This window comes from Hydractinia symbiolongicarpus, chromosome 8 (assembly GCF_029227915.1).
Source record: "Hydractinia symbiolongicarpus strain clone_291-10 chromosome 8, HSymV2.1, whole genome shotgun sequence".
In the NCBI taxonomy this organism is placed as follows: domain Eukaryota; kingdom Metazoa; phylum Cnidaria; class Hydrozoa; order Anthoathecata; family Hydractiniidae; genus Hydractinia; species Hydractinia symbiolongicarpus.
In genome coordinates, this window is record NC_079882.1 from 10363188 (window position 1) to 10375296 (window position 12109).

Consider the following 12109-nt stretch of genomic DNA (forward strand, 5'->3'; position numbering starts at 1 on the left):
TATTGTATGGACGCTTTGTCAAGATAAGCTCGCAAATTGGTGTAATTGTTGTTACTGAGTATAGTAACTAAATATTGAAATTCATGTAAAATGGTTAGAACGCCAACTGAACGGGCAAAAAACATTTTTAACCCTATATGTTTTGTCAAAACTGTTATACAACGCTAGTTCAATGAAAATATTATATCCTCATTTATAAGTCATTTGTGTTCTTAATGCACTAAAAAAGAAAAAGAGAATTAATAAAAACTTAGTCAACAAAAAATAAAATCGCAACATAACAGTTTGCCGGTAAAATTCTTTAGTCGGTACAAAATATTAGTCACTAAAGTAAACTGGCACCTTTTAACCGATTATTTTGTACCTATGGTACCTGCGGAAAGTAACAAACCTTTTGTAACCAAATTGTTTGCCGCTACGCGAGTTCACTAGCATCGCGTAGGTGAGAGTTTTTGAAACGCAACACAAAAAGCCGTGGCAAAACAAATGTCGATAGCGCGCTTTTTTTACCAAAGCTTTTGTTCCTGATGGCGCTTTTTGTACGACACTTTAAATGGTATCAAGCTACGTTCTTACCCAGCGTGCTTCAGTGTTTTGGAGCGTTGTGACTGCCTTATCTTTTTTGGGTTTACTAAATATTTTAGAGTTGAAAAACGAACTTTTGCATAAAAGACAAATTATTTAGAGAAATTTGCTAGCTGTGAATTTTTTCATATCTTGCCTGTCTTGTTCAAATCGTTGTAAAAACTTTTGTTCAAATTTGTGTTGGATTTAGGCTCCAAGATGATTCGTATCTTGTTTTTAATATTGCATTTGCTTGTACATCGCCCATTTGCATGTGCAGCGGTGATATTGAAACAAATCGTGGGCCTATTCATGTAAAATCGTCGATCATTTCACCAAAGCAATAAAATTAGTAACACTGTTGGATTCAATGCATGTGTAGTTCCTTGGTTTCATAATGTCGATCAGCTATTAAAAGAGTGTCTCATTGGAGCACGGGTGACCTTGGTATGGTATACAATGTGTAATGAGAACTTTAAATTTCTTAAACAATTTAGACCTATAAGCGTTGAGAAAGCGTTGTTCAAACTTAATATTTTTAGGTTAACATATCTCTTCTGAAAAAGTGTATTGGTATTTTGGTTGATTTAAGGTATTTCTAACAACATAAGACTTGATTCTGACAAGTACGATGTGCAACAACAAAATGCTATTACAAAGGTGGAAAATTTTAGAAGGTCGTCGCTATAAAACGCAATTTTGGGTTTTTGTAAAGGCTTTCCAAAAGCAGACTACGAGTTCATTTTTAGTATTCCTTATAAACAAAAATAAAACATGCAACCTCGATCCGAGGAATACACAATTTTTATACATCGACTTAGAGTGGCTGGCTTAAAAAGAGAACGTTTGTTCGCGAACTATTGAGTGAGAAATTACCAAATCTTCATGAGTATTGAATTCTAGTAAGTAAGTCAGTCTAAATGTCATGTGGATTCCAGCGTTATGGCTGGTTCTTCCTCCCCTTCGACTGTATGTTACATTAGCGCTACATATACATATAGCACATGCCACACAAACCGATTAGCGGTCAGTAGATGGCACCAGATGGTCTGACAACACTACATTTAAACCGCCCCGGAGTGGAAACTCGAACCTGAAGCCATATAATTTCAAGCCGAATGTACCACTACAACATCTCCGCTACACTATCTTACGTCAATTTAAATAACTTGCTAGTATTATTTGACCGACACGAAAAAACATTTTCTCCCTTCAGAGATATTATTTCGGGTCTTTGCTTAAAATTTAAGATATAAAAAAAGTTATTTCTTTATCGAAATCGTCAATTAAATTTTTTTTTATTATATAGTTCTGTTTGTATATATCTTTATTGTATAAAAATGTTTCTTTGACGTTTTTTTATATATATCACTGTTCTTCAATCTGTATATTAAATTCATTAACTACGAAGTTACAAATGTTCCCCAAAAAGACATTACTTCGCAGGCGTTGAAATTTCTTTATGACTCTATAAGAAAGAAAATATACTTTATCATCAATTAAAACCGGGTGACATAATTTAAACAGATTTGACATATTTTCTGAATTTTTTTCTACATTAGGCCTATTTATTTTTTACCGGGACTGCGATGTTGTCAAAGGGTGTAATAATTAAAGGTCTGTAAATAGTAAACAGCGCAGAGCTGCTATACCATCTTGAACAGTGGCATACTATCTGTGGTAAGAAAACCGTATTTTTCGTTTAAGTACAATAAAACTTGAAAATAAAATAATCGCTTGAAATTTCTACGTTCGTGTATAACATGGATTTCACACTTACTTAAAACATACGAAAATTTAGGTTTTTAAATTTCCATTTTCATCTTCTTTCACTGACATTGATGTTACTTCTTCTTCGTCGTCTTCAAGAAAACACAGTAAATTATCATCATCGAAGGTGGGGAAATAATACCTTAAAAGAAAAAAATACTTGAAAAAAATTTCTTTCCTTCGTGAACAGGTTAAATTACAAATTGTTTTTTACAGGTCTCTTCGACTTATATTTAGAACTTAAAACATACCCTGGTTGATCCCACAAACTTTGATCATCTGGTAAGCCGTAGTGACTTTCTTTTAACATGTGTGACTCTAAACTCTTTTTTGCATTCCATGTTTCTGAACATTTCGGACATTTCTGCAAATACACCTAAAAAATTGTTCTATTATAATTTAAAGGCAAATGGAAACTAGTCAATTCCAGTTCATGAATTTTTAAAAAACTCAAACCAATACCTGCTTTCTTATGTAGTTGACAATTTTTACTTGATGGTAAAAAGATAGACCTAAAGAAAATAAGGAAAACAATATAAAAACAAATAACAAACAAGAACTAACGCTGGGAAAAACTTTCACAAAATCATACCAAGTTTTCTTTTAATATCTTGTAGGTTAAAATTATGAATTTCCTAAAAAAAAAAATTTGAGTTTAGTAGAGTCGAGCAGAAAACATAAAAATATAAGAACAACATAATAAAACGGTATCTTTATAACTAGGAGTATAAGGCTAAATGTTAACCACAAAAAATTTGAATATTTACATGAATTGTTAGAAAAAATGTATCAATACCTACTTTCATGTGATTGAGAACTTCATTCACATCTGGATGACTTTTTGAACAAAATAAACAAAGGGTTAATATTTTATTTTCTTCGGTCCAGTCTTCCCATTCTCTAAACATCACAGGTATATTTGCAAATATTTTTCACAGCACAGGGCGAATGGTCTACTTAGTTTCAACAATTGTTGTACAAAAATACAGAACAGATAGTCCTTAAGAGTCCATCAAATATCATAAGTATTAGCCTAGTTATACTGTATGAGAAATGATACCCTAGGTTTTCAGTTTAACATGAAAAAACTTACTTTTCTCTATCTTCTTCAGTTTCTTCTTCCAGATCTTCATTCTCATACTCTGGTTCAGCCTGTACTTCTTTCCAATCTTTACCTGGTTCCTAAAACAATTATAACTTGATAAAAGTTTTTATCCTTGGTTGAAATCCCTGATCACTACTCAAGCAAACGATCTTCCGTTCATTCATTCATTCATTCAATCATTCATTCATTCATTCATTCATTCATTCATTCATTCATTCATGCATTCATTTATTTATTCACACCACAATGTTTCAGGTTTATAAACCTGTAACAACGCAACAACTTACCAAATAATTGATCAAATAATATTTATCGTACTCCTTATTCTCTGGATTAATTCTTTTATGTCCCTTTTTCCTCATATGATCTTTCAGTATATTCCAATCTTTGAATTGTTTTTCACAAAACAAGCAAGTAAAACTAAAAACCCAATGGATGCAATTAGTAAAAGCTAATAATATACCATGTTCCAACCAAACACAACATTCTTATGGAAGAAGAATAAACTAAATTACCTGTCTAATTTACTTTTTATAAGATCAATAAACTCTGCAGCATGCACTACACATTAAAAAAAAGATAAATAAGCATAACCTTGAAGCACGATTCATATTAAAAAGACACAAACTGATATACCTATATTGTCAGGGTTTCCAACATTGAAGTTGTGATCTTTTGCCATGTGTTTAAAGATACTGGCTCTACAAACAAAGTTTTTCCTCAAAAAATTATTTTTTAGACAACTTATTATTCACAATGGCATTGTTGGCAAAAAGCTTTCTTATGAATAGTATTTCAAAAGAAAACTTTAAAACATAATGCCTGGTCATGACATAAGCACAGAAGTCCTTGTTATATGACAGGTTCATTATTATACATTCACTTGTTTGTATACAAAAGATTTTTCACAATTGTTAAATATCACTCTAAAAAATACACCCTCTTTTGGTGAAGATACTGTACAACAGATGTTCATCAATTTAATAAAACACTAAATGGAGCACCTGAAAAATTATTTATCATTCATTGCACAAAAAAAGAATGTAAGAGACTTTAGGGTGGATTTTTACTTAAGGATGGAATGGATCAGATCGGAAAATTATGATATTTAGAATCTGACTGGTTAATAAAATTTCCACTCGAACCTGTTTCAATCTGAACTGAAATTTTAAATCCTTTTGGAATGGAAAAAAATATGAAAAACAAATAATTGTTTTAATCTTCTCCATATTGTTTTCAAGTGTAAATTTAATGAACATACCTGTTTTGGTGAAACATCACTTTACAAAAAAGACAACGTTTCGAAAAATCAAGATCAACACGCTCCGCCTGCTGCTCATCAAGTACTTTCATCTAAAGCAGGGAACAATAAAAAGACTTGTACTTCTACTGGACTAAATTCCTAAACAAAAAGCAAGATTGTATAGCTTCAAAAACAACTCACTATTTTTTGTGTATTTAACTTATTTCGAAGTTTAAAATCTTCAGGAAGGAAATCTGTCAGCAGAAAGTATTTTTCTTGTGGTGCTAATTCAATAAAAACAAACAATAAAATAAATATATAACACATGCATGTTTTTTAGGGGAATATTTTTATAGAAAACCAAGGCTTAGCGCTAAATTTTAAAGGAAACCCAACAGAACTTAAAGGTTTAAGTAACTACTGTTTTTAACTTTAAAAAGAAACTAAGAGAGTTTAAAGTTTAAACAGAATTTTGAGGTTACAAATTTTTCAGATTTCCTGAGAAGTTTGTTGTCCTATTGGTGCAAACTTACCTTTATCTTCTGGTGCAGTATTTGTATTGATGACGACACAGTATTCTGTTAAATCTGATGTATCTGAAAATTTTTGTTTCCAATACTTCATGTAACTAAACCAATAAACAATGACTGCATTATAAATTTAGGACCATGTTCTAATCTAGGCATTTATAAATGTGCTTTTTTATTATGCTTTTTTAGATTTAAAAAGCAACCTCTTGGCAGTGATTCAAAATGGGTGAATAAATGTTACCATAGCCTCAGCTCAACCCAAGCCATGTGAGGGAAATTGGGGAGATGGCACACTATGTGGGCCGTTGGATGCTGCACAGAGATGTGTAATTGGGTAATCCACTTGTATTGTAAAGTACTTTCTACACGAAAAAGTATCCAGGGTAAAAGCTCAAGAATTGAATAACAAGTGTTTAGTGGTTAATCAAATAGGGTAACTTTGATATGTAGCCCTTAATATGTAAAATTGTTTATGCAGTTAAAACAAACACTAAAATATATTCAACTTACGTGGTAAAATTTGCAATTTTATCCACATCAGCGATAACAAGTTTATGTTGTGTCAAAAGATGAGCAAGCGCAGGACTTTTTTTTCCATTCTCACAAACAGGAAACAGTTCGTCACATAACAAACATGGTAGAACATCTTCTTGGGGATCACTTTGATTATCTTCTATTGTAATGCTGCTTATTGATACTGGTTGGAAAACACCTTTACTTTCTAAAAGTATCGTCACAAAAAAATATTTTTATTAAATATTTAGATAACAAGAAAGCTTACATATCTATGAACTGGATAAAAATGTAAGTACCTTCTCATCTAAAAAAATTTTTAAACAGGTCTAGCTGTGAAAATATATCTCACAAAGGTATAGAAACCAGCACAAGATATATCTGAGGCACTAGTGCAGTATGAGGTGCTGGACTCTTTTATATGCGATCATTTATAATCAAGACCTGAGTAGAGTCTAGGTCTTTTTCAGCTCCCTTGCAACTTATAAGATCAGGCCTATAGATAAAAACCATCCCTGCTGTGCAAGGGCTCTACTGGACATAGTTAATTGCTAAGGTAAGCCCAATATACATTAACCACAAGTGCTGAAGGATTGTACTACTGTTACCACAATTAACACGAGAAAAACTTTAGCTCCATTTATTTAAAAAAAGATTTGCCTGAACCATAGTTGGTGGTTATATTAAGAACATAAAGACAATTTCTGGCTTCAAAAACATTTTATATATAAATATAAGTGTATAAATCCTGTTTTCATGCAAGTAGTTTAAAGTGTTAATACTAACTTGTTTTTGTTTTTTGGCACTTTTTTATGCGATCCAAGTAAAAACGGGAAAATATGTTAAGTAACTTTTATGAGCTTTTAGAAACTTCAAACAGAATGCAAAAATTCGCTCTGGAACAAAAGTAATTAAATTTTAAGCAAATAGTGGCATTTTTAACAAATTTCAAGCTTCAAATGACGTCACAGAAAATGTGCTGACATAAACAAAAATTTATTGCTGCCATTTTGTTCCTTTTATAACGAACTATAAGTGTGCCAAATTTGATTTAATTTGAACAACCCTATGAGAAGTTATTAAGGGGGGGGGGGGGGGGGGGGGAAGATTCCGCCTCCGTCATAGTATGTTCAAAAACCCCGGACCAAATAGGGTTAAGACAAAATAATATTTTTTGTTGTTGCTTAAATATTTTTGGCAGTCAGCGGATGTTGACCAGGCATTATTAAAAGCCCTGAGGTGTGACAACAAATAGGTTTATCATGTTTAGAAACATAACCAAGGTCCTTTTGTTTCCTCAAAACATTATTTTTTAATTTTATCACTTTCAAATCTATACATGGAGGAGACAGTTTACTTTTTTGTATCAAAAAATTGATTTTAGTGATATTAAAAAATCTTTAAAATGCTGTAGCGATGTTTTTTTGCATACCATCTATTACATTTTACAAAACTACAGAAGCTTTGCATAGCAGAGTGCTACTGTGTTTTGAAACAAACTTGTTTATCCAAAAGCTTTTTTTAATGTCTTAAAAATAAACTATTCTCTAGATATTACATTCCAAAAACAAAAGTCTGGGTGAAAGGAGTGGTCCCATGAAATTTTCAAATTTTTTTTTATTTTTTCTTTGGATTATCCACTATTCAATTAGTACAGTTTTTATTATTTTTTCGAAAATTTGTTAATTGATCTTTTAATCAATGCCCGCTCGTCTTTTTATTCAGAACCTTTTGCTGTGACGTCATATTTGACGATGTTAGTTTCAAGAAAGAGAGAGAGAGAGAGAGAGAGAGAGAAAAAAAAAGCTTGATACTCAGATCACATATATATACACAGACACAGCGAAGAAGAATTAGAGTATGATATTATTGAAAAAAAAAATTGGAGAACATGAGCTTTCGACATGCACTAAATAAGATGATAATAATAACATTGAAACACAAAAAGAAACCATATTTTTAGTAAAAACATTAGGAAAGTTTTTGTGTTGGGAGAAACGAATGGTGCAAGGGCGATAACTGCAAGACTGAAACTAGGGAGATTGATTGTCTTTGTTGCATGGAAGTGGATGCATTAACAGACAAACAATTCCAAGGTATATGTGCTTAAACATATTTTTTTAAATATGATTAGGCTTATATCTGTTTGTTTTTTTCAGGAATAAAATGTACAACTGAGAATGAGGATTTCAAGCAACTTTGTCTCATAAAAGTTACCTTATAGAACGTTTTAATAAGCTTACACAAGACAAGAGGTGAATTTCTGCAAGCCATGCCAACAAACAAATCTTTTCGGTATGCTGCTTACAAGCAATTCATTTGGTTCGTTTTCTAACGACTTGGATTGGTTTTTCCTGAAGAGGGTGATGTCTGTGTCCTTTACTCGAAAGAATAAACAAAAAAAATATAATACATAATATGTGATTATAATTATAGAGAAGAAAATTAAAAAAAATATTTCTTATTATGAAATTGCGATCTTGGATTCTCTAGAATATCATTCAATTTGCTGAATTGTCTTAACACACAAAAAATTCATTCGCCAACTATGACGTCACGGCTATTTAAATAGGATTGTAAAAAAGGGCAAAATAAGAGAAAAAAAGAACTAAAAAAAGTTTTTTATAATAATAAATAAAACATTTCTGATAAAATAAGATGAAATTATTTTTTGATTTTTCGTGGGACCAATCCTCCAAGAAATAGCGTTTTCAAAAAAGATTGAAACAAATCAAAAACAGTTGCTACACAAAAGCTTTTGTTTTACAAACATATTGTGCATTAAATCTCTCATCACTTTCTTTTCTACATAAACAATTGAAAGTTTAAGCAATTTTTTTTAAAATTTGTAAAAAAACCTCAGTTTACATTGTCTGCATATGTGGGACTATGTGGGAAATTTCCTTTCTTTATTATTTTGCTCCTGTATCTTAGGGGTGTCTGTGTTGCAACAAAAAATGTTTGGAATTTTGTATTCCTGTTTTAAACACCTATCTGCCACGGTACAAGTTATTTTTCATGGTTATTGAAAAATACAATGATGTGACAATGGAAGCTGTCATAACTTTGAAACACCATTTTGCATGTTTCCTTTGTCTTACTTGGCCCAGATAATAATCTTTTTGCCCTTCTACAAAGCATGTGTCAGTAAAAGGTTGCATAATCTCGCCAAAAGCGCCATATACGTGAGGGCGTCTGCAGACGTTTTTTTAGAGGGTTTCAAGGTTTTCGTCTGTAACCGCCCGGAAAAGTGTGGGCCCGTCCAAAACCACTGAAAATGCACACATGCAAGCTTATTGTTTTCATTTAAATTGTGTCGAGAATGAGGAAGGTGCTATTTTGTTGTTGTACTCTCAGTTTATTATTTGTAAAATATTATTAGTTATTTATCGAATAAATGATATAAAAAACTGTTCTTTTCAGAACTCTTCCACTACCACTGCTCAGACATTACATACAAGAATAAATTATAATGGAGCTAAATGAATATTTAGCTCATGTTAATTGTGTTGACTTCAGTAAACATTTTAGCTGGCCTCAAATAAGGTCTAAAAACAAAGCACTTTTAATCCAGTAAACAGGTAGCCATGTTGGATTGTATCTGCTTAGAGTATTGTCTCAGTTGCCCCAATGTCAACATTCCTTGCTTTGCCTCCATTAATAAAACAAGTCAATAAATACAGACATACGAGTCAGTCTAATTTTAGCCCTAAAGAATAAGGTTGTTGGAGACTAAAGCTCCTTAGATTATAAGCTCAAACCCACCCTCCCATTCTGTGGCACCGTCTCCAATTTTACTTGAACCAATGTCTATTTTCTTTTATGTGATGCCAAACTGGATGAAACTTGCCAAATACGATTGCCTTCTGATAACTAGTCACACAGTTTTATTGTATAGCCATTTGGCTACAAGAGTTGTGAAGGTTTTTCTCCAGCAGTGGGAGCAAAGGTTCATCCAATTCCCACTAGCGCTTTTGCTGTTGGGGGATGTCAGGCTTCTTATTTCAGCCATAAAAACTAGGCCAAATGTGTGTGAAAGCCTTAATAACTTGATATTATTATCACTTATTATCATTACGGTGAGGCACACCCTTTTATGAATCCTGATATTATTATTATGTTGTAACACACGCTGGATGTTGTTTCAGGTTGATTCGGGTTTCTCCAGACGAAATTTTAGGGTTTTTTAAAACACTGTAAGTTGGTCGACAGCTCCATGGTTTTTGCAGCATTTCTGGCCAGTCGGCACCCTCGTGTATCAGTACAGCACTTTATACCAATTGGGTATATGTTGTGGTAAGTGTTAGTGAAGGAGAGTTGTGCAAAAAAAGAAAGCATGAGATTATACCCATTGTTCACTTCAGTTAATGTTAAGAAAATGCAAGCAAGAAGAGTGCATACTGGCAATCAAAATCAAGAAACATCCATATCACGCCTTACTAGCTAGGTTAACTTTTACCTTCGTTTTTGCATTTTACTTCTCCGTCCGCCATTTTTGTTTCTTTTCCATGTGACTATCAAAACCATAAAACCAGTGAGAACGATGTCCTCCCACACAGGCATAACAGCTTCTTATTTCTGATGTTACGTAGTATCAAAAAAGCCATGGGAACGAAATTATATCATTAAAATATATCATCATCCCTCCCCTTGTAAGAGGCAAGGAAGGGTTTTAAACTTGTTAGAGACCGGGCGTTTTAGAGCTCCTTGTAGTGTATCATCAAGATGTTTAAACTCTCTTTAAACCTAGTAAGTATAGGGATGCCTTATAACCAGTTTTTTCCAAAAACCACGGTCAAACTCTCATAAAAAATATCATACAGAATTTTGCTTGTGACGTCACAGCTGATCATCCAATACAAGTCCCTATTATGGGGCTGCGCACATCAAAGTAAAGTCCCTACTATGCTGTGCTTAGACATGCATATCAAATCATACAACAATGAGTAAAAACAGTTTGTGACGTCACACCCCATGACACAAAATGCCGCTGACCATCAGCAAATATCCCAATCATTCAACGCATGCACAAAACCGACAGTGCTTAGTCATGCGCAAGTTGAGTAAGGGAAATTCCCCTACTCAAAAAAAAAAAAAAATCAACCGTCAATCAAAATTCGAGGCCATAGAAAACATAGTAGCTATAATCTTTTTAACCGGCATTGGTCTCTTCCTACCACTATTCCTACCTTAGTACAAGAATCAGAGAAGGAGAAGGAGAACGAACGAAGAAATCAAGACCTGGAGGATCATCGTCTTTGTAACTGTAAATAAATGGAAGAACAATGTAAGGACTGTGAACGGGTACTCGATGAGTATGACAGGTGTAGCTGTGGACGAAGGTTTGTGGTGAAAGCTAAAATGCTGTGCTGGTAGCTACTGTTACCAGGACTATATCATCTATAATGGGGGTAGTTTTGTATGCAATCCTCGAGCCATGCTTTAAATTCTCAATTAAGGAGGATGCTAAAATTTGAAGAAGAAATTGTCAACCCTAAAATTTTCTACAACTTGGCTACTACTTTCACAGACATCAATGATATCAACGTAGATTATCTGACAGTGTCGGATGTTATCCCTGCCAATGGAGGTAAGGATCAACGGTTCACCGTAGGGTACCATACGCAAGACCTCGTAGTTGCTTTGAGGGTAAAAACACCTAAAATCTGGTCCCTGCATGTGGTCACCCAGTACAATGCTAATGCTGTACCAGCTATAAGTCTTGATTTAGAAGCGTACCCTGATTGGATTGCTAAGTATCGCCAAATCTGGAACAAGATCGAGGAGTTGATCTCTCAGAAAGTGACGACCGAGCCTATGAAAATAGAGCGTTACATCAACGCCAAGCTTAAGTACTACAAGGACGTGATCACGACTAAATTCCACGGTATGCAAGTAGCCTACGATGAACCCTGCCAAGTCAGTGCCATCCTCGCACTATCATCGGTGTATGTGAAAGGTAAAACCACTACCCCCAAGTACGTGTTGTGGAATGTCGGTACAAGAACTTCAAAAAAGAATGGTTGCTAAGTGGTTAAAAAACCATATATTTTATAGGCCCTACAAGGCCTATAAAATATACCAAATTAGGGTTTGTAAGCAGGTAGAGACTCTAACTAGCACTTGCATACTGCACAGATGCTAGTTTTTTTAAGATGTCATTTCTACCCTCTTTTCGGCTTTTTGCAACTAGCTGAGAACGCTCCTGTTCATTGATTGAGTTGACAATACGGTTAAACCGCTGTCTCATCTGTTCCTTTACCAGTATATACTTATGCTTCTCTTGGATAATGGTAGTGAATTCATAGTAGCTGATAACCCCGTTTTCTACAGCCTTTGATATAAGATCAATAATAGAGTTCAATTTAGGCTCCGCCAATAGTT

General features: G+C 33.5%; 1 protein-coding gene across 2 annotated transcripts; it reads right to left on the reverse strand.

Annotated features, from left to right (window-relative positions):
- Positions 1–1766: 1766 nt before the first annotated feature.
- LOC130654623 (zinc finger protein 277-like) lies at positions 1767–10317 on the reverse strand. Of its 2 annotated transcripts, none has more exons than XM_057457237.1 (15): positions 10185–10317; positions 5723–5933; positions 5216–5310; positions 4884–4966; positions 4701–4792; positions 4076–4140; positions 3955–4000; positions 3727–3859; positions 3428–3516; positions 3135–3234; positions 2927–2969; positions 2797–2846; positions 2586–2710; positions 2345–2426; positions 1767–2032 (listed from the first exon to the last, which is right to left on the reverse strand). In XM_057457237.1, exons 1-14 carry the CDS (start codon positions 10216–10218, stop codon positions 2384–2386), a joined length of 1209 nt encoding a protein of 402 aa, XP_057313220.1. In that variant the 5' UTR covers positions 10219–10317; the 3' UTR covers positions 1767–2032; positions 2345–2383. The 2 variants fall into 2 exon arrangements, with proteins under 2 accessions (XP_057313220.1, XP_057313219.1); XM_057457236.1 differs by having other exon boundaries at positions 2345–2476.
- Positions 10318–12109: the final 1792 nt, after the last annotated feature.

Coding starts and splice junctions, on each gene's coding strand:
- LOC130654623 (XM_057457236.1), bottom strand. CDS start 10,218: ATGGCGGACGGAGAAGTAAAATGCAAAAACGAAG. Junction 4,001..4,075: donor TGGAAACCCTGACAATATAG/GTATATCAGTTT, acceptor TTTAATGTGTAG/TGCATGCTGCAGAGTTTATT. Junction 3,517..3,726: donor ATTATTTGATCAATTATTTG/GTAAGTTGTTGC, acceptor TAATTGTTTTAG/GAACCAGGTAAAGATTGGAA.